The 24,744-nt window shown below is 29.2% G+C and overlaps 1 protein-coding gene across 1 annotated transcript in view; it reads left to right on the top strand.

The window, feature by feature from the left end:
• Positions 1 to 24,744, top strand: part of LOC113376087 (homeotic protein Sex combs reduced-like) — a 36,380-nt gene that overhangs the window by 4,247 nt on the left and 7,389 nt on the right. The window contains exons 2-3 of the mRNA XM_026616013.1: positions 17,796 to 17,857; positions 18,119 to 18,267. Coding sequence (XP_026471798.1) covers positions 17,796 to 17,857; positions 18,119 to 18,267 — 211 coding nt within the window. The remainder of the gene's footprint in view (positions 1 to 17,795; positions 17,858 to 18,118; positions 18,268 to 24,744) is intronic.

The raw sequence follows: 24,744 nt of genomic DNA, 5'->3' as shown, positions 1-24,744 counted from the left end.
TGATGTTAATGTATTACAGAAATAACCGAAAAATCTATTTTCACTTGACATCGTGTTTAAAATCTGAAATTTCTGGTAATCTGATGTCACTACTGCTTCATATCAAGCAGGTTTTGAAAAAATAACTATATGTATCTGGTTTGGTTAACCTATCTCTTTCTGGTGCACATATATTAGATATATTTCTGATGTTGCAGTAATGGCCCAAAAGATCATGTTTGAGCACCAGAATCTCTGATAATCTGATTTCACTACTGCTTGATATCAAGCTGGTTTGCGATCACATTAGATATATTTCTAATATTGATATGAAATATATATTGCAATAATGTCCCAACACTCTAGATATCATGTTTAAGGTCCAAAATCTCAGATAATCTGATATCACTGCTTCTTGATATCAAGCTGGTATTGAGTGCATTTATGAATTATAAATTTCAACATAGTGAAAGAAAACTATTGGGCTTGATCCTTCCATTTTACTCAGTCGACTTTGCGTATTTAACCAAAGTATTCATTGTAATTTGACGATGTATATTTTGATATCATTAATCACTACCTTGTTGCTAATTTGTTAAACACGGCCGATAGCGATAAAGTGCTTTGTCTTCTTTTAATTTGTTCTCGTTTTTTCTGAATTTGAAAAGCCTATGCGAGCCGCGTAACGAAACGAGTTATACGATATAAATAACTGACATAAAGTTATTTATGTTCTGTATTTCTTTTATATAGACTACGATGTGTATCACTTTGTGGTGACAATGGTAGAAGGAAGTCAAAACTCTGATTAATTCAATATTAACCATTTCTGAAAGGCTCTAAAATCCTGACAAAATTGTCAAGAATCTTTAGTTTTAAATTGTTTAACTATAATGAAAATCCGTCATTACAATAATAGCTTGGGTGAAAATGATACGATCAAAAACGGTAGGCATTATTTCTTCATCCCGTTTTCTTAATGTTTTCGAATATTTTCTTATGTACGTTAATATATACTTTCTGATTCATCTTCCGAGACTACCTTTTCATGTTATTTATTGCCATTTAGCGATTATCTGATAGATTACAAGTTACGAGCTCTAAAAATTCGAACAGGTCGAACGTCTTAAAACGGTTTTCGGCGCTTATAAATAATGCTGGGAATCAGGTGTGTGAACCGGGGTCATCAGGATGTTTACTCAGAATTTGAGAGATAATAAAAATACTGAATGTTATATTTAAACTAGTGGTGCATGGCATTGTGCCTTAAGGCAAATTGCTGGAACTTCCCGTACCGTAATGGAACATTCGAAGGATTTTGAATGATTTCAAATCGATTATTATAAATATGGTAATTTTAATTAGTGGAACTATTTATTGGCATTGCCCTTTGAGACAAATTTCTAGAACTTCCCCTACCGTAATTTAACATTCCAGGACTGAAAATAATCAATAATCAATAAAAAATTATCAATCAATTAATAGCATTGTTATAAATATTTTCAAATTGCACAAAATACAAATATTTAACTCTAAAACGGTATCTGCACGCTTCCGAGGCGTATATACATGCAGACAAGAATGAACAGTATTGTTACTTTTGTTATGGAAATTTTGGAAAATGGAAAACCAGAGGTTTATATTTTCTGAAATAACCTTTGATGATGTCACAAAGTATATAATGACGAAAGACGGATATAAATTTTATGATCATTACCTAGTAGTGATAGTATCACTTAGAACTAATTAACTACTGTAATATTTTTATCACAACTCTCCTAAGGTTTGTATCTGCTTAAATATACTTTTTTTAAAACTAAATCGCATTTCGAAATTTAAAGTCGTGCGACCGCGCGACATTCCCGTATATGCAATCCTTCACAGAAATCAAAACTAAACGTGTATCCATTAATCAAACAGCGTTTTGTTTGTTTGCAAGGAAGAATGTTAATACACACACTTGCAGAGCCCCATACGTCTATGGAGAAGAGTGTAACAACTTAGATATCTCGGGCTCAAATATGGATTGGACATGAGGAATCGGATTTCAATAATAGTATATTTAATGATCTTTGAGATAAATGAATAAAAATGGTTTAATTTTGATCGATGATTGTACATTAGTATTATAAATAACGAATATTGGTAACAATTATAACGAACTGTTTTATAAATGACAATGGAGTGCATACACATATCCGCGGTTTGTGAGTATAAGTAAACTATAATTTGTTTATATCTACAAAAACATTTTCATTGTTTTACTGTCAAAATATTTACCGTCAAAATACAATACTACAGAATGTATGTTAGAGTTACGAATTGTTTAAGATGGGAACTCATTGTTTTAACTCAAAACTAAATTTTAGGCTTGTTCGAGCTTTACCAATAAATAATCAACAAAATTTTGCAACTGATATTTTCCAAATAATTTAAGTTTTTAATTTGAACTAGAAGAAATTTATAAGTTGCTACTGTACAAAATGGCATTTAAGTAAAAATAAATAAATCATATAACAATTTTGAATAATATTTATTAGTAATATGGTAAAACTCGTGATGCACACATTTATTAGTGTCAACCATTATACACATTTATATAATAATAAATTATAAATGATATATTTATAATAGCATTAAAAATATGTATAATATTTAAAAACAGTAATGTAATTAAAGTCGTACTTCAAATATGACATGATCGGTTTGTCATTGTAATTAGGATTTAGAAATGAACCTTCATTAGAGAAATGAAGTAATTGCTGATTAATAAATTCTATAATATTCGTTCGTACAGTGGATTATGTTAAACAACGCCTAAACAAATATTGTTTGCGCTACTTCACTCATCATGTAATTGTGTTTGAAAAACTTCATGCAATGAAAATTAACATACATTCATTGACTGCTTGTATTTTTTTTACTTTTTCGTCGTTGATATAATCTCATTCTTTGAACAGCTGTAATATCTGTCTTGCCTAAAAATATTTTCCATTTTAATAACTTCAAAGATTTATTATTTACACCCTAGTCTAGCGCCTAAAGAAGTTTTACTTCAAAAAATTGAATTAAATGTTTGACAAAAATTTAAACTTCTTCTTAGGGCTAAAGTATAATATATTTAAGTGTGGTAATGAGTTACATTTGTTTTATCTATCCAAGCTTGGATAAAAGAAAATATAATTTAGTCTTTACAGGCAGTTCGTCCCTGACCGTTCATATCTCGTACATATATAGAATCTAAGTGACCAATGTCTGAATTCTGAATACATGATAAATTATCGAGAATAAGATTTCATGTGGCAGTCCGTGTGTTCGTACAGTGTGTTATGAGAACTCTCTACGGTGCGCCGTTCTCTGACTGAGACTGAGACTGAGACGCTCGTGGGGTCGCGACCAATTAAGATTGCGATTGAGGACTCACCAGTCAGTCAAAATATCCAAAATCTACGGTCTGTTTAAAGCAAAAGGCAAAGTCTGATAAATACCGATCACAAAAATCATTTCCGAACTGGTAACTTTTCAGGTTCGGAATTCCATATTGTTGAAGTAAAACTTCTTTAGGCGACTAGGGTGCAAATCCGTACAAATGCAACGGAAGTCCGTTACGCCCGAACTGTTCGTCATTCGCTCTCGATGAGATTATTTTTATACGGGTCGATTGTGATTAGCCGTCGTGTATGTGAATAGACGAGGCATATTCACATTCACATATCTGGCGTTGTATACGTACCGGCATCAACGTTGTATGCATATCGATATCAACAAGGAAATGGGCATAGATAATTAAACATTTTAATGTTACATCGTAGTACAAATCTTGATTTAATGAAAAATGTCTCAATCAGAAAAATATTTTACCTTGTTTTACCCATGTGTGCCGTGTACTAAACGTAAGTTTATTGATTAGAAATTATTTCTACATTATTCATAGTTTCTATGAATTTTTGAATTTATTAAAATGTAAAATATTTTTTAAGCAAGACAGATATTACAGCTCTTCAAAGAATGAGATTATATCGCCAGCGAAAAAATAAAAAAAATACAAGCAGTCAATGAATGTATGTTAATTTTAATTACATGAAGCTCTTCAAACACAATTACATGATGAGTGAAGTTGCAAAAACAGTATTTGTTTAGGTGTTGTTTAACATAATCCACTGTGTGAACGAATATTATGGAAGTTATTAATCAGCAATTACTTCATTTATTTAATGAAGGTTGATTTCTAAATGCTAATTACAATGACAAACCGATCATGCCGTATTTGAAGTATGACTTTAATTACACTATTGTTTTTAAATATTATACATATTTTTAATGCTATTATAAATATATAATTTATAATTTATCATTATATAAATGTATATAATGGTTGACACTAATAAATGTGTGCATCACGAGTGTTACCATATTACTAATAAACATTATTTAAAATTATTATATGATGTATTTATTTTTACTTAACTCAAATTTGCTACTTTGTACAGTAGCAAATATGTTTTACTTCAATCGTGTGTAAACCTTACGTGCACTCTTTTTTTCGTATGGATTTCGTATATCCAAGTCTTTAGTAAACATTGTTGCAATACATATTCATTATTAGAAATATATCTCATATAGTCTGACCAGAAAGAGATGGTCAACCACTGAGTTGCTTTTCTAGATATTAAGTTAAGGAATGTACATCACAACAGCTTATTGAACACGCAGTTCTGATTGCTGTTTAAATCTATAAATAAAAAATCCTAGTGTAAAATAAAATTTGAATAATATTTTTAACAATTTGAAGGCCTATTTCAAATTGAGCATTTAGATACAAATTTGTTAAAAAATCAATAATTTTTTTTCGAAAATTTTATGAACATTATTGGCACCACGTTCCCGCCTATTTTATCCGTGACAACGATTTGAAACAAGCGATAAAGCAGTTTGTAACTTTTGCTAATATTAATGATAACGCGATTGAATGCGCCGATGCCGTACGCGATATGTCAAAATGGTCTGAAAGTCGCGTTTGTCATTTGTAAAGATACAGATCGTTTTTTTGTCAACATGTAAGTAAAGTTAAAGAAAAGTGCATAAATACCATAAATTAAAAAAAAGCGTTGATGGTAATATGATGCATTTGCAAAATTTGATACTTTTAGAGATTTGGCGCTATAATGTATACTTTTACCTGATATAGATTATTTTAATTTTAAAGTAAAGTAAATATTAAGGTACTTGATTTCAGGGTTAATGCCTTATCATTATCAGATATACAAATATTAATTTTTTAGTTGTTTCATTTTTATAATATCTACTAACAAGGAAGACCTTCGCTTCACACTTCTGGGATTTTGACGAAACTTCGTAGGGTGATAAAGTTGATAGTCAATTTGTATACCTGAAATATCATAGGCCTATTTACAGAAAATATCATAGGCGGTTTAATTATAAAAATTAATTAAAGTTTTAAAAATATGCCAGTAGCCATCATGAACATCATAAGCAAAGTGTTTATTGAGTGATTTACAAGGCTAAGCATTTCTAAAAGTAAATTATTCATATACGTAACACCAAAACAAAATTTTCTCAACGATTACAAATTTGCTAATAAAAAATCAGTTGATCATAAAGACCACAATCAAATATCCAATTGATTTAGCAGTTTTAGATCTACATCAGTAAACCTGAAGATGGCATTAAACAACAGCAGTTTAAATGTTACAACAAATCACTTATTATTTATAACAGTTACTTAGAAACTAGTTAGAACATTGTGCCCGCAATCCATAGTTATATTATTACGTCTTATTACATGACTAATGTGCTATTGTAGTATCTGTTGGGACCAAAAGATACAAATTCGACCAGCGTTAGAACAGCATTAAGAAGTTATAAATAAGATAGAACGTCCACACGTCCCGTGCACCAACATAATCCACTATTTTAGATTTATTACGACTTTCTAAACTTCCCATTCAATATATCATCGTATATATTTATTAATAAGTGTGCACCCACAGAAGGCTTGTAGAAATTATATGTAAATTTCAATCGAGTATGCTTGAAAATCAAAACCGCGAACGCCGAGTGTGAAACATGGATTATTTATTTGAATACGAAACAAGTGAGGGGATTATAGATTGTGCAATTAGAGTAACTGGATTTCAGTGGAATAAAATATTTGAGAATAGTAAAATAGTAAAATTAGAAGAAAAATACGTATTCATCAGATTCATTCCCCTTACCTCTGGACTAAAAGGTCATACTCAATAATGTATTTTTTATTCTCTCTTTTATTTACGGGCATTCAATAAATTTGTGAAATTTACAATTGTTGGCCGTAAAGGGACATGTAGGAAAGACAACTCAATAGTTGTTTTCCCATTCGATATAATATTCACAATATTTTATTGATAATGTAAAATTAATAATGAAAATTACATATTTATTTCATTGGTCATTTGGTATATAAGTTAGCCTTAACATAAAATACAAAAGTTGTAAAAATAAAGAGAAAATTACATATTCTTTTTTGAGAATGAGGCCGTACTTCAAATCCTCAGATCATCAAAATCCTAATATATTGGATAACGCTTTGTATATAAGTAAACAGTTTTTGTTACTCAAAAATGTTCAAAGTATCAAATGATTGCAACTAAATCAGATCAGTCATTTCAATGCAAATTTGTATACATGCTCCTATAGAATATTATAGCTACGATAATAATAAGTTAACAAATGGAGTCATATACGAAAATGAGAAATCTTATTTTTAAACCGCAATTTGTTAGTTATGATACATGCCAACTTATTCACAAGTGATTAAATGATAATACTTGGACTTACCTCTGCCATTTTCCATTTGCCACTTGCGATAAAACCTGCAAAAAAAAATATTGGTTTAAAAATTATTTTATAAAAATATATGATATATATGATATATGGTATTAACTCTATCTGCATTAATAAAATCCTATAATCGGGAATAGCTTCTATAAAAAAACATATATTGTTCTCTAAAAAATTATCATTTCAAAAATTTGCTTATTATTAACCCTTTCGTTACGAGCGTCGCCTATAGTCGACATCCACTTGTGGATTTGTGTGTACAAGTGTCACCTACAGACGACATCCAGTGTGTAGACTTTTGGTTCAATATTTATCACTCTGAGTTTAATTATTGAGTATTTTAATTTGTTATTGTGGTTTTTAGTTAGAAATTATAGTTGTTAGTTTTTGAATACAATTTTATCGATGAATTTTAAAATATTTAGTACAATCCACTTGTCGACTTGTGTTTACAAGTGTCGCCTACAGACGATATCTTGTCGACTCTTGGTTCAATATTTATCACCCTGAGTTATATTATTAAGAATTTTAATTTGTTATTGTGGTTTTTATTTAGAAATTCAGTTTACCAATGATTATGCGTGTAATGTGTGCGATCTGCAGACTAACTGAAATCTATCTATAAATTATCTATCTTCATATAGCAAACTTTAATTTTAAGAAGTCAATTTTTGCACCACTATAAATAGGATTATAGCCAAAGTGTATGAATTTAATAATATATTTTCAAAGAAATTTATGATTAATGTTATGTCGGATTATGAAACTATTAATACATATGCAAACATCAAATTAACTATTATATATACATATATATAAATATATAATATTAATGATAAATAATTTTATAAATTATTCACATCTTTAAATTGTTCGACTACGATCGCGACCCTCACTTGATTTAACTCTCTAGACTTCATAAATACGTCTCAGGTATATTTATAATAAAAATAAAATTTCGGGAACCATTGGAAATTCTATTCTAGATGTTACTAATTTAAAAGATTCTTTTCTCTGTCGGGATCTGAATTTAATCCTCAGGTTTCCGTTTCACAAAGATGTCACGGACATAATGGGGTTACCAACTGGCTCGCGACGATTTCAAAGAGTGCAGACCCATAAATTAAAACTAGAGCTAATAAACGCATTATGATTATTTATGGGAGCATATGACCACAAATTGATGCTATAAATCACATTTGGTATAAGCAACCAACACATTTAGTACGAATTATAAAAACTTTAGATTAGGATTACAAAATGCGGAACATGTGCCGAAGTATTAACTGAGAAAATTATTATATTATTAGGAAAACTGGACGGAACTATATGTATGGTATGGCTAATTTATAGGGTAGAACGGGACACAAAGCTCTAATTTGACTTTGAACAATTATATTGTGTGAACCAAACTAATTATATTACAACAAAGAACACATATCAAACAAACAGCTGTCTGACTATGCTCAAACTCCCAACACATCATTGAAGAAATGTGTTTTTAGCTGATTTGCAAAAAAATATCACGTGATCTTTTTTACTCAATAAAACGGGGTAAACTAAACGAGAGGACGGTCAGGGGGCTCCAGGTTCTATGCCTTATATTTATTTTTTTAAATTTTTTATGAAATAATGGGAACATTCTTCAACCATTGCAGAATATAAATTTTATGAGTACATTTTTCTACAAAGATAACACTGTATGCAATCTTGGCCTAGTTTTTGTTAGTAATATTTATCAGCAGGATTAGTATAACTGTTTATTTAATTCATCTCTTGTGAAACTCCTTTTTTAACTTGATTAGTTTATTTATTATTTTTATATCTAGTTGGTTCTTTTTACCTATGTAAGCTTTTATGGAGATTGTATAAAACAGTTAAATTCACTTAAAATTACCAATACAACTTATAAAACAATATAATAACGTTTACTTAAAAAATATATTAAGGTCTCGCAAACTCAACAACAGTGCTCACAACCAATAAAAACTAACAACCAAAGAAAATGCTTTTGTTATAGATACTCAAGAATCGCTGTTTATCTCCTCATAGCGACGTTGCTTGATTTAAAACAATGGCTGGTTACACATCTTTTTCCCTCTACTTTAAAATTCTGAACTTTACTTGTTTTTGAGATATTGATGTTGGACCCCTTTAACCTCGGACTTTTAGGCCTCGCTCTACCCTGTTTAATACTTAAATTTCAATTTTTTTATTATAACTACACACAATGTTCAAAGCGAATTTCTGTACATACTTATGCATTTTATCGATTTATCATAATTTTACCATACAAAATATTTTCCCACAATAAATCAGCTGCTTTCACTATTTACAAAAAATACAGTTAAGAAGCTGTACGTTTCTTATATTCATGTAATGTGCTTGAATAATATTTATTGCATGAGAGATTATGAATCATAGTTTATTAATAATACAATATAATATCAATGTAGTAATATTATGACTTTGGTATTTAATATCAAGTAAAAATATTTTTTATCATACCCACGAAGTTAAAAATAAATGCTAAGTAACTTTTTAAAATAAACTTTTTGTAAAACGATTTAAGTCAAATCCATACATTTGATAATAATATGCGAGACTCTTTTTAATGGAAACATGCTCAAACAAACATACTTCATCTTTACTTTTTTTACTTTTACATACTCTACTTTCCTTTGGGACCCTATTTCAAAAACAGGATAGTTTAGCTCTTGTCACTATGGGGACTGTCACTACCGTACCCTGGCACAACCGTACCCACTTTTAATATGAAAACCATCTAAAGTATGAATTGCTGATTAGATTAGATTAGAATAATCTAATATTGTTTAAATCAATATTAACCCTTTCGACTCATATGCCGCCGCACCGGCGACAAAATACATGTAAATTCCGAAATTAGCGAGTGGAAAGGGTAAAACCACATCGATACGTACAGATGTTTACATTTGAATTTGAAATTATAATAATTTATTATAATTATATGATGGAAAACAGTTGAACGTATTTATATTTGTTTTCGAAGTTACATATAATTTCTATATAATTTTAATATTAAAAGCCACCTGAGATTAATTTGAACGATATTAAACGCTTTATTATTTGTACTCGTTACGTTCCAATCAAGTGGCAATAAATTACCAGATGATATCAACATGCACGCGGTGGTACGAGTCGCGGCCAGATGATCTATGATAAATTTACTATCCTCTCCCATATTATGTTAAACAACCATAATCTACATATTTTAAGGCGACCGATTAATTCTTGTTCCTGAAGTTTAACCTTGCCATCGTCCGTAATAAGAAAACATAAAAACAACAGACTGTTTGAAACTTGTCGAAGGCCAGAGAAATAATAATTGTCACTAATAGTTTGCACAAATTTTGCGAAATGGTTTCTTGCAAATTGTTCCGAGCAGACGTAATAAAATATACAACCCTTTCAGGAAATCTGGGTAGTTTTATTGCACGTCGTAAGTCAAATCGATAGTGTTATATATTTCGTGTGAAATATTTTAGAAAAGTAGATGCAAGATTGGGTAAGGACATTGGCACTTGTGACTGCGTTTGCGTTTAGGTAGAATTTGTAATACATATTTGTGAATAGAAACAAATTAGCAAATGAAATTTTTAACAACAAAAGTCATGGCATTTAGACAGAAGTTTACTTATTTGTTGAAACATTAATAAATGATGGATTCAAACCTTATACATAAGTCTCTGTAATAATATTAATGAGCAACTTTAAATAAATAAATAATTAAATATTATATACCAACCGTTACGTATTATACTGATTTAAAAAATAATTGTTTTAGAAAATTTAGCTATTTATTATCAAATATTACAACGATGCATGGTTTCGACAAAATCTTTCTAAATTATTAGTTTATGATTACTGTTGAAACTAATAGTATAAATAGTAGTGTGAACTCTGTGGTTAAAATATAAAGCACAAACTTTTTAAAAACAACAGCAATAGTAATTTGTTCTTACTAAATACATAAGTATTAATAATTGAATTGAAATATTGAAATTGAATGGAAATAGGCGAAGATGATATTTTTATTATAATTTTGATGATAGACTCATAATATTTTATTATAATTTATTATTATTTTGAGCAATCTGAACTTAACGAGTCCCATAAGCTTTTGTAAAATTTCTTAATAACGTAGCTTTATAGATAACAAGCCTACGATATTCTATGTCATTTGATGAATTTTTATTATTACAATTACTGAAATACTGATAAATGCCATCTTCACTTGGAAACATTTTGCTGTCTATATTTTAAAGTGAAAAAACCGATATCTCTGTTGCTTTATATCGGTTTTGTGAAACTTCTGATTGGAATCCCATGAATTTTGATAAAAATTATTTTTTTAATCGGTATCACCTGGAAACACTTTTCTATCTGTATTTTCAAGTCAAAACCATTGTCTGTCTCTGCTGCTTTATAACGGTTTTGTGAAACTTCTGATTTTTTTTTAAATTTTATTGGCCTTCGCTTTTACAGCATTTTTAGCTTTATCCTAATCTTCCATTCAATTTTCTTTCTTCAATTCCATTCAATTTTCATTCTTCTTCTTGTTTCTCAATATGTTCTTCTCATCTTTTAAACTAAACTTCTTTTTTCCTTCTTACTTCTAATATAATTTTTTCTTGTATCCTACAAATAAAGTAGATTAAGCTACTTTAATATTTTATATTTTTAATTCTGGCATTGCTGGAGATTTGAACCGAATTCCTCCAGCGTGTGAGTCGAGAACGCTACTGCGTGAGCTATTCCCGCCACAAAACTTCTGATTGGAATCCGCTTTTTTAAAGTTGTATAACCTAGAAATATTTTGATGTCTATATTTTCAAGTGAAATACCCATGTCTCTGCTGCCTTATATCGGTTTTGTGGAACTTCTGATTAGAATCAAATAGAATTTGATAAAAATTAAAAATCGTTTGAAAAATGTTGTAAGTAGCTAAATGCCTTGTTTTATGTAAGGTCAAAAAGACAAAAAAAATTATTTGGTACGCAAGTCATGTATGAATAAACTATGTGAGCAATTACACCAATGTTTTTCCCGAACATTTCCTATGTTTATTTCTCGTCGTATATCTTTATAGATTTGAGCTCTATGCGTTGAGTGGTCTGAAGTATTCCAAGTCAGACAGACATTGTCAAAACCAATAATGGCATAAGTGACTGACAGGTCAGACTGAATGGACCAGGCGTGACGTTTAACCCCGCATTTTGCAACAACGGTACAACGTACAATAACCCCTCTATAGATAATCTTATAGGCTACCAGAAAATATTCTCCAATACTTTTGGAACATCGATGGAACTTAGGATAGGTCGGAAAATTGTATAGGGGAGACTGGGTACGGTTGTGCTATACTATACTTATTTTGAAGTAAGTATAGGTAGGAAATATGTTTGTTTGAACAAGTTAGTATTTTTAGTATTTTTTACATATAAAATTATGTTTTTTTATTTGTTATATCATATTCAGTTTAAATGATTGTGTCGTGTTGTGTTACATATTTCTGACAATAAGAGTCATTATAAACCATTTTGGTGTTTATAGCTATTATTTTTGAACTATTTTTATGCCTCGTTTACACTCGCTCTTTTCTTGTATGATTTGATTTTATAACTAATCCATCGCCATTTAAGAACAGTATTTCATTATTTTATCATAGACAAATGTTCAAATTACTATTTAATTTAGCTAACGGGTGAATTAACCAAATTATTGCTGATCAAAAAAAAATCACAACCGTTTCCAGCCTCGTCTACTATAAGTATGCTCAACCAGCATCTTTATGAAAAATTATTTATAAAATAAATTGTTAAATTATTGAAGTTATTTTTGATGATATGAAAAAAACTACGTAACATAGCCTTGCTATAACATTGACGGCAGAATCGGCCCCATAGCTTTAGAAATAGAGGATCTAGCTGAAATATCTTCAAATTAAATTTAGCAATAAATTTAGTTCCTATGTCTATTATTATTTGTCAAAAAATTATAATCAACAGAACGTCGTGTGTAGTTTCAATCAACTCGTGTGTTCTACTAGAGCGGGTTAATATCATGCGAAATGGGAGTTCGCGGACCGTTTAACGTAATGTAACGGCTGATTCCGCTTATAGAACAAACGGCAATCAGGATTCTAATGCGTAACCCTCGTACGACCGACGTCTGCATCTTGCAATTCTTTTTCCAACAGAGAAGTTTGTAATCGAAGAGCTGGATAATAAGGAAAAACCATTTAATTGAAATTAAATTTCATCGTATTTTATTAAATTTTGAAAGGGCGCAACACAAAAAATTTGGAGCAATTATATTGTGAAAACCAAACATTATTATGTACGGAAATAAATGGCCGGCTACAGCACATTGAAAAATATTGTTTAGAAAGTAAACATTTCAAATAGGATAGGGCGGGGCACAAAGGTCCAAGTTGACTTTGAACGATCATATTGTGAAAACCAAACCAATTCTGTCACATACCAATGAAGCAACTATTTGACTAAGTTCAGTAAAACTCCCAGCTAATTTAATGTAGTAGAAATTTGTTTTTTGCTGTTTTTCAAAAATTTGTCACCAGGTCCGTTTTACCCCATTGCCGGGGTACATTGGGACAGCCAGTACGCAAACAGGTCTAATGTCTTATGGTAAAAACCTTAGATATGATATAAATTAATAACGTGATGTTTTATATAAGCATACACGTTGTATATATAATTTTCAGATGTTATTTCGAGCGAAGATTCAATTAAAACCAATACTTTTTGATAACCCGGTACAATCCGGGAACAAATATTAGTTTTAGAAAAACCCGGAACACAAGGTGGAATCCGGGACGTATGGTCACCTTACTTTTCTAGAAGTTATATAAAAAAATCTGATTAGTTTAACTTAAAATTAACAATACATCCTATAGAACAATTAAGTAACTTATACTTTAAATTATATTAAGGTCTCTTAAACTAACCAACAGAGCTCACAACCAAAAAAAACTAACAACGAAAGAAAATACTTTTGTTATGAATTTTCAGTTATTGTCGTTTGTCAACCGATAGCAACGTCGTAAGAATTATAGTGGCTGGTTATACATATCTTTTCCTCTACTTTCAAATATTGTTGTTAAAAAATTCTTAAGATTACTTGTTTTTGAGGTATCGGTAGTGGAAATTTTTACCCGCCGACCTTTAAGCTACGCTGTACCCTATTTCAAATATCTTATTAGATTTTATTGATTTTGACATATTTCTTTTTAATTTTTGTACCTGCATACAATTTATATACCATACTATTCAATGTTCTATCGAATAAGTTAGTATTCCCAATCAATGTTTTTCACAATCGGTACTTCTTTTATGGAAGTCCAGCATATTATTATTACGGGCATGCCACTGCAGATATAAATTGTTTTTAACGCATTGTTAATATGTTTACTATTTATTACATATTACATACTCATCACTACTATTTACATATTACATGTTTACTTCTCTATTACATATTTAAATTTTCTTCATACACTCCGAAAGTTAAGTTAAACTGCAACCTTATGATGGAAGTGCAGTGTGGACAATTCAATTCTATTCAACGTACTACATGTTATCATGTTGATTTTGAGTATATTGACTTTACACATATGTATTTTGTTGATAATAAAAATTTATCAATCAATTTTTATACACAGTACCAGGATTCTATCCAAGTACTCAAGTATACGTAGTTGCCCACTGCACATTCGTCGGTGGGTTGGAAGCTGTATTCCTCCACTTGGTAAAAGTATGCAACGAAGAGTGTCGGTTCGTTTTTTAGTTTTAAAAATCCGCCAGCCCTCTGACTATAATACAAACTGCTGAGAGTTAGTGTGTTTACCACCGCCAGTGAAGAACGTAATTATAAAATGTCATTGATATGATAGATTTATGGGCTCGCGTCTACGGGACCGCATTCGCCATCTCCTCGCCTCCTATGAGGCGTTTTCAAAACCGCGTGTTATGAAGGCGAATCCGTTTGATGTATTTATTGCATAGTCTTCTGACGTGTCCGAATTACCACCGCCGAGGATAAATTATGAATACAAATGCGCACAAACATGCCGACATCGCAGAAGTTGCGATTTTAATTTTGGCACTGGGTCCTGAGAGTATTATTGAAATAATTACTCTAGAATAGATTGATAAATGCTGCAAACCACAGAAGTTAATGTGTCAAAATAAGAAAAATATCCTACCTCAATTTTTATGAGAGAGTCTAAGAAGACGGATTGCACTGTATTCTTACTACTTGGTTAAAAGTTAATCGTTATTCCAGTATTTATCACCTTACCATAAGCCTACCAGTAATTATTACTTTACATCATGAATTGCAACGCTCAAATACTTGCATTTTATGTTTTTATTCAATCAAACTTTATTCAGTTTTTTTCAGATTTTTTTAATTCTAATAATCACCATCCCAGCTTGATGGTCACTTGAAACCAACACGAAGAATTCACAATTTTATTTAAAAGTAAATTTATTTCTTGTCAAGACTTTTGTGGTATAACTTCGCTTCTTCTATTTATTTGAATCTCTTCAATTTCATTCGCAACATTCCAATGATTAGATAGATTTTTCCATTTTTTTCCAGTTTTTGGTCTCCAACTCATAAAAGTTATTTCCTCCTGCTCTATAATTGACTATAATATAAAAAAATTAAATGGTGTGTTTCGATTGCCAAAATATTTAAATTTGCTAAGTATAATTAACAATAATAAATGGTTTATTACTGGCAACCCAAAATCATTTTTGGTTGAACAACACAACAAAATAATTTGAATCCAAAACAGATCTAAAATTCAAATATTGCTCGTCATTTGTATTTCAAGTCTAAATTTATAGAATATATATGTACATATATATTACATCAATCACATTGTTGCATACTATTAATAATTTCCAATTTCATTAAAAGAAAATCCTATTAGAGTGTTCAAATTAGATTCACATGCTGTTCATACATTATATCAAAATTTGGATTAGATTCAAATGAGCCAAGGTAATAAATAACTATCATTAAATATCTTTGCTGTTAAATCAGCCGTTAAGTATAGATAGAGTAATCAGTAAATGTAATGCAAATAATACATAACCTTTATTATAATTATATATAATTAGTATGTCAGCGATTTTCTCTGCAATACATCACATAGAAAAGTTACAACAGCTTTTCTGATTACAAATTAGTGATTAGTTCTATATAATAATATTTCCACTTCGCACAGCAATTTATAAAGCTTGATTACATGCTATCTATTTTCTTGATCATTTGATCATTAACTTTATATTTACTCTAAAATATAGTAATATTAACTATGTAATATACTCTCTTACAGTATATAACATTAATTTTATTTGAAGCGAAAGTAGCATATAAAAACCAGTTTTAAAAAACGCAATAGTAATAAATGAAAATATAATAAGAACGTAAATAATGTGATATTATAATTCATAATTTCAATTCCATTAAATTTTCCAAATTCCATTCAATTCAATTATTATTTCATTATTTATCTTCTTGAAATTATGAGGTGCATTTGTAGATAGTCACAGAAACGAAAATCCTAAAATTAGACACTTTTTCTACAAAACAGTAATACAGGCGAAATTTAAAGAATTGACAGAAAAAAAACATTGGAAACATTGCAAATTTCATATGTGACATAAATACATCTTCATTAAACATTAAAAATTATTACTTGGCTAGTTTTAGAAAAAAATACTGCAGGCAACTGCATAAGATATTTACATAAATCCAATGTGAATCCAACTCCTTCATCAAGTTTTCTCTTAAGAAACAAAATCGGACAAAAAGTATAATATAAAGTTTTATGTTCATTCTCAAAATATATAGTTTTTAAAAATCTGATTTGTTTGTTTTTGTTTTCTACATCATTTGTGGGCAACATTTGGCTAGTTACTTAAAGTTTTAATCATTGTATTATTTGATTGAAAACCACAGAGGATATGAAAATAACTTTTGGCGCATATACAAAACTAGAGAAGACAATTGAATTCGAGAGATTAAAAATACATTTATAAACTACGATAAATTTTATTAAATCTTAGAAAATTTTGCAACAACTTGGGTAATAATAATGGGTAGTACTGCACTAGGGCAGGTCCGTGAGCTGAGTTAAACTCCAACTCGATTCAGAAGAGTGTGAAAGATTTTCTATTGCCATTTCACAACGCCGTGCCCAAAATAGGCGTTTGCCTATTTATTTCTATTCTATTTTCTGTTTATTTTTGTTTCATTTTATACCTAATAATATCTAATAATATCTATCTATTATTATCAAATTATAATGCTATCACTTCTTTAATATTGTTAACAATACTACTCACTCTTAATCTCACTCTAATATAACAGATTGCAGAATAAAATTAATTAAAAAAATTCTATCGAAAAAATTAACACAAATTGTTTTTAAATTTTATGTACTTACTGCCCTTTTTTCCACCAGTTGTCTACAACTATTTGTTTCAAACTTAGAGGATTTGCTCAATATACTTATTGATACAAGTGAATGAACTTTTGCAATTGTCATATTTTCCTTAAACAAAATTTTTCTTGGGGTTGATAAATATTATACAAAAGTGTTAATACCTAAAGATCAAAGGGCAGGTGCCTTTTAAAATATTTCGTGTACTGAACTTTTAAAACAACCGAAGGTTGACGATATGTGCATCTTACGATATATGTGTGTTATGTTTACTTTGGCGCTTAAACCGATGTCTCGAGCTTCTCCTTGTCAAAGACTGATCCTCCACAAAATTTATTGTGATCCCGATTGACATGATTTATGCGAACACAAAACACTATTAATTACAGAAGCGACGTAATTTTATTTATCTAAACTTATTTAAGCCATTATGTTTGTCAAGTTAACTTTTTTTCAGTTGCAAACTAGACCAACTGAAGCGAAACAGAATGTGGAAGATGATTCAGTGGTAATATTTAGGTGAATAGAAGAGAACATAGTTAAACAAAAATTTATATATATATATATATATATATATATATATATCCTGTGTATATTGATTTCTTATACACTTTAAAATCAACAAGGCTTCGTTTATAACAACGGATATTTATATATTTCACTCGGCCAATTCCTGTACCAGTTGCCAAAACATTGAAACGGTTGCTCCAATGTGTCCCATTGCTAAATGACATTTCTTTGTATTGTGAAAATATACGTTCACAAAATGTTAAATTTTAGAGTCGATTATAAATCACTCAATCAAGCTCCCCGAAAACAACTTTTGGCTAAGTTCGATTTTTTTCGTTCCTCAGCAAAAACAATTGGCTTCACCAAGCTACGCGGAAATAAAGTACCTTGCACTGTATTACATAAAAATAATTGTGCAGGTGAGTTTGTAATGCTTGTGGGTTAAATAATTAAACAATGGGTAATTGAATATTTTACTGAAATAAACAGCTAACTACTTTTGACTGCTTCAAAAACGTTTTAGTCAGTGGAAATTGCATATTAATCGAGGGTCAGGTGAGAGCATGTGTTTCGCAAGTAACAGCATTTTGTGAGAATAGTTTTTTAAATGATGCATAAAATTAGTTTTCTTAGAAATAAGTATTATTTACTACTGATATTGGTACTAAATTATATATATATGTATATATATATATATATATATATATATATAGGACGTTGTATATATATATATTTATATATACAACGTCCAACACGCTAATGGACATTAATAGTGCACTTTTATTTTGTAAAACAAACATGAATTGTATATAATAAAAACAATTATTTTTAATTATAAATAATTATTTACAGTATTTGTTATGCTTGATTTATTATTCACCATTTATCAAACAAACATCTCATGCTAATACTACAAAAATCAACATCTTCCGAGTTATTTTTTAGAAACTTTAACAATATACAAACATTCTCAATTTATTCAAAATTATTATAAAATTATATGACTATATAATTTTTTTGCCTGAAGTTTTTAAACATTGTTGAAATTAAAAAAAATGTATGCAAGATAATGAATAACCTAATTATTATAAATTCATAAGAAGAGCTAGGGTTTATTGTAACTGTTTTTTTCTAATTTAATATATTTTGAGATCTACTGATTATATTTTTATGAAATGAAGATGAGTAGATGCTATAACTATTCCCATACCGAAACCAATACAACTATTTTGTAACTATTGCTTAATATTTCACAATTATACATTTTCGGTGTTACAACTTATTCCGTGTAGAGGCTAGTTATAACATCTTTAGGGGCAAGTAGTAACGACAAAAAATGTCTGATAAATTATTCTTTTTGAAAAAATTGACATGTTGGCTAAGTAATTCTTTTCATAAATCAACGTAAACTTCATAAAAATTATTATCATAAATCGAAGTAAACTGCAATTAATACAAATAAAAGATATAGTGTCTCCTGTAAAACAATTTACATATGCCCATAGCTTTACTACTTTTATAGTGGGAAGTCCAGTAACGCCGGACGGCACCAAGCACCGGACACTCTATTTAACACGTATTATTTAAGCGAGTATAATTTTTTTCATTTCAAAATACTAGTGAATGGGGCATGGGGGGAACTAAGGTACAGGATCACTCGCCAAGCCTCGCCTGTGATAATTAATATTAATATAACTACTGCCCCCCCCCCCTAATATTGATTAACCACTAGCTCCCCTAATATTGAAATTTAATTATTGTTTAAAATATTTGGAACCAAAAAATTTTTGATTATATTTATGTATGTTTTCAAAGATTATACTTGGAATACTAAAAGCTTTTACCAGTGTTAAGACAAAAGTTTTTCCAGAATTGTTCAAAAGGTTACAAATTTTTATTATATTCTCCTCTGCAAGAACGACATCTTTTTCAATTTTTGGTATTTTTCAACCAGGACTATCTTAATAATAATCTTGTCATTATTTATTTTCGTCTTTATATCAATGTGTAATAGATGTATATTAATGATTTTGAATATCCTGAAACAAATATTTTATTTTAAATAAAAAGCTTAGAGAAAACTTTACATTTTGAGTTTGTTTACATGTTAAATCATATCGGTTTAAGTCAATAAAGTGGCAAGAGACGCGACGGAGAAAGAACCGCGCCGTATCCTCCCCTTCATTCTGATGATAAGATTGATGATCGTGTAATGGAATGATGAAAACTGTTCAAATGCCTGAGAATAACATTCGTACTTCAGTCGCTCCCTTTTTCGGCTTACATAAACTTCCATGCACAATTGAAAATAACTGTTACTCTGTCATTAAAATTATATTGTAGAGTAAACGAAATATAAAACCATTATAGAAGGTTCCAAACCTAACTTCACGTATGTGTTATCAAAGAGACATCAGGAAATTTTACTTATGATACAATTATTATTCTGACAATAGTGACTTTTGGAGGTTAGGTTTTACGTGTAAAACGCCTAATCGCTCAGCAAATACATAGCTTTTTGACAGTTTGGGAGTACTAAAACCATGGATTTTAGTAATAACAGTATTGAAAATATGAATTTGTTATGAAACTTTTTTTTCAAGCAATGATGAATAATGATTGTCAATTTATTTATTATTAATAAAATTAGATTATCTATCTCTACTCTAAATGCGAAATAATAATTTAGAGGACTCTATCTCTCATCGTCAGTAAATAATAATAATAAAAAAAGGATATCTTCAATTTCTTATTGTATTTTAGCAGTAAAAGCATTATAAATTAAATAGGATATAACATTTTACATGACTCTATCTCTCATAGTTGTTTTTTCTCTGGAATTAAAAGAATAAAAATTTAAGTTAAACCAAACAATAAACTGTAAATACTTAACGATTTCTCCAGAATAAGTTTTTGTGCTGAAATATATCTTAATTTGAATTTGTTCTTTCTAAATATGGAAATAATAAAATGGGTCGCAATTTTGATTCTATCAACGTATACACAGTATTTCAAATTATTTAGTTATAAAATTCAGAAAGTGCTTTTAAGTCAGTCAGACTTTACTTGATAATTGTAAATAATTGAAGAGTTTACTGTTTTTTTATTAATCTGCTATAGTCTTTTAATTGATAGGACTTTTGTAGTATAAGTTATAAAACTTTTACTGACTTATAGATATTTTTTAAAACTAAAATGAAACTATTCAAAATTGAATCAAATTTTATATGTTCATAGTAAATAATGACAACTATAAAAACGATAATATTAAAAGTCTTAAAAGTAATTAAAAATTCAAAAATGTAAGAATAATATTTTACAGATGAGATAAGTTGTAACATTTTGAATGATTCTGAATGTTTTTTGTTAAAATGCTGTCGAAGGCTTTTAAAATTCTAAAAACTGATAAATTTTCAAATATTACAAAAACATATCAAATTTTTAAGAATATACTAATATAACAACTTATTATGTTTGAAATCTAGGATCAACGATAGGGATATGCCTCAGAAAAAGTATGTATGTACAATTCAATATTTTATTCGTGGAATGCGTTTTGCGAAACACGTGTAAAAATATATTTGATTAAGCAAGAATATTTTGGAAATTAAATCACGTTTTATATATTATTTTAATCGCTTTCGATATTAATTGCGTAGTATTAATTCGAAACCTTATCTGGAAATCTTTCACATACATAATTTAACTTACAGAAATTTCGACGCTCTTACGTAAGTCAGATTAAACAAACACGATGGGAGCATGTCAGTTATTTTTTTTGCGATTGCTACTGATTAAATTGTTTTAAAGTGCTTGCTAAATTTAGCTATTACATATTCGAATTTGAATATGTAGAAACTAATCACTATAGATTACAAACGGTTATAAGGTAATATAAAGGGCAAAACTTTCAATGAATGCGATTGATTAGGTATACGTTAAGAAAAAATATTCCTGCGAACATTTTTCTTTTGAATTACTATAACGTTTTATAAATGTATTTAATTATTAAATTAAAAAAATAAAATGAATATATATAAAAAAATATTTATTTTTGTATATGTTAATGTGGAGTATCAGTCAGTGATTATATAATTGTACCTACATCTATATATTAAATAAAAATATTAATAGGTTCTATAAAAATCATTGCTACAATAATAATAATGCTTAGTACTGCCCTAGGGCAGGTCCGTGAGCTGAGTTAAACTCTAACTTGATTCAGGGAAGAATAGTGTGAGAGATTTTTCATTACCTTTTTGCCATTTCAATACCTTTTTGATATATATTTTCAAGTGAAAATGGACATCGCTACTGCACGATATCATATAATCCGAAGGTTCGAACATTCCTATATAAGTTTTAAATTTTATATTTGTCAATTGACTCTAAAAATATCATATATATTTTGTTGATATATTACTTAACATATTTTAATTTATTAGACTAGTACACTAAATAATATATAATTTATCCCGAATCGTTTACCTAATGGATTAAGTTGTTGAATAATTTTATGATTCGGGTGAAGTATTATTAAAGCGTTGAAGTGGTTAATGTGGCTACTGTTACATATATAATACGAATTTTTTTAGAACAATTTACTGCAAGCACAGTACAAAATTCTAACAATATTAGATATTTATTTGTCAAACAATCAAAAAAAAAAACACTAAAATACGATACTGTTCGGCGCGTGTTACTTGACAGTTTGTCATGAAAACCGTGGCTTACACACGTTCAGGTTACATGACATCGATTGGGACATAAAATAGCGCTGTACCGAGACACCCAGTGTAAACCTACACTAGACATTATAAAAACACGAAATGAATACATATAAAACTAAATCAATCGAAGATTTAAAAGGTTTTTTTTATTTTGCACTCGCTTACTTAGAGCATTTAACCATATCTATAACTATTTTTTACTTCAGTATCTTTATTATATCATTTTCTATCATTATATATCCTATACTATCCAATTTTCTTCATAACTAATTTCTTCCATTCTGCTTTTCATTCTAACCTTGCTTCTTCTTCTAACTTCTAATTCTATTCTATTATGTCAACAATTCAATTTCTACTTAATTTGAAGCATTATCAACTTCTTTATTCTTCTCTCTCTTCTTAATTTGTTTCATATTCTATCTTCTAATTCTATCAAACTCCTATCTTCTTTTATGTCTTCATTCATCTTTTTATCTTTGCGTGTTCTAATCTAACTTACTCATAATTTAACACAACTATTCCAATTCTCACCTTTTCACTCGCGAATTGCGAGATTTATATGAAATTTGCCCGGCGGCATCCGAGTCGAAAGGGTTAGTTTTAACAATACAACTCAACAAATCAAATTCTATTTAATTTAAATTTACCTATTTTTAAAATTGTATGTCAACGACTGGATTCGATACGAAGAGCGTGTGAGTCGGACACGCTACTGAGTGAGCTATGCCCGCCACAATTTGTAACATATATTACATAATTTCCTAAGAAAATTACAGCAGATTCAGAATCTCAAATTTAATTTAATTTCATATCTTCAGCTTTTGTTTCAAAACAAGCACTTAGTACTCATATCTCTAAAATTGTAAATATAATATTATACTATGAGAACCAACATATGAGATTTGGAACTTCTTATTGTTCCCATCGACAGATGATACGATGTTTTAAAAATCATATACGAGCGAAATTTAATTAATCGTGAAAAGATAGTAACCGAATACTAAAAGTTATTAGGAAGTTTGTTTATCAGTGATGAAAAGCGTGTGACGCGAAGAAGGTGAAATAGCTCAGAAGAATTAGTACGAGAGGCAATGACATAAATTTAAACTACACGTGCATCATACATTCAATAAATAATTAAGTTTTATTTAAAATAATTAGCAGTTGGCAAAAGTAATAATTACAAGTATGTCTGCATATCAACTACATTTTAACAATTTTGTTTAGTATAATTTTGGTTAACAGATATCAATTGGAAGTCGCATCGATTAATTTTTGGTAAAAAATAGGCATGTTATTCACGAAATAAGCAAAATATTATATTTAAATAGCTAAATTGTAATTCTTACCTATTAAGTGTAATATTCCCATATTTCTAGAAGTTTACGCAACTTGCCTTAAGGTAAAATGCCACTTACATCTACTTGTTTTATATAGTCATTGCCTCAAAATATTCTAAAGATCTTAACATTTCAAAATACATTTTCTATTTTCCAAAAATTGTACCTTAAATAGCAAATGACCACTGTTTAATACGGATGACGAATATACACGCCATTATACAAAATTCTGTCGCTTGTCTTTGACGAGTATATTCGTCAATCACATTTAACTGGTTAATATAGTATATTGTGAGAAATTGGAGAAAACATTAAAATTTAGTTTGATTTACTGTCATCGCCTCTCAAACCATCATAGTGTTCCGTAATCAACGTAATCTTGGAAGATGAAACCCAAAATATTGATGGCATTTTAAAATATATTTGTTTTTTTTTTTAATTTCTATTTAAATAGATGCGCTATTTACTGTTTTATACGTATTACGAAGTATATTTGTCAATAACAGTTAACTGGTTAATACAATATATTGTGAGAAATTGGAGAAAACATTAAAATTTAGTTTGATTTATTGTCGTCGTCTCTCAAATCATCATAGTGTTCCGTCAACATCACTCATCAATGTAATCTCGGAAGACGAAACCCAAAGACAGGCGTCATTGGGATGTGACAAGTTGTGGACGCGTTACAGCTGATCACGCTTACAAACAAATGCCTTTTCTTAGAACACACACGAGCAATAGAAAATTTTATTTTTACTTAAATCATTTAATAAAGAATTCAGGAAATATGCTGGATACTTATAAATTGGACAGAAATTAGTAATTA

The sequence above is a fragment of the Ctenocephalides felis genome, unplaced genomic scaffold, assembly GCF_003426905.1.
Source record: "Ctenocephalides felis isolate EL2017-DRISC unplaced genomic scaffold, ASM342690v1 CF-g0.4_SCAFFOLD_01886, whole genome shotgun sequence".
Taxonomy (NCBI): domain Eukaryota; kingdom Metazoa; phylum Arthropoda; class Insecta; order Siphonaptera; family Pulicidae; genus Ctenocephalides; species Ctenocephalides felis.
Note: the sequence above shows the minus strand (reverse complement) of the source record. Positions and strands in the feature narration are given on the sequence as shown.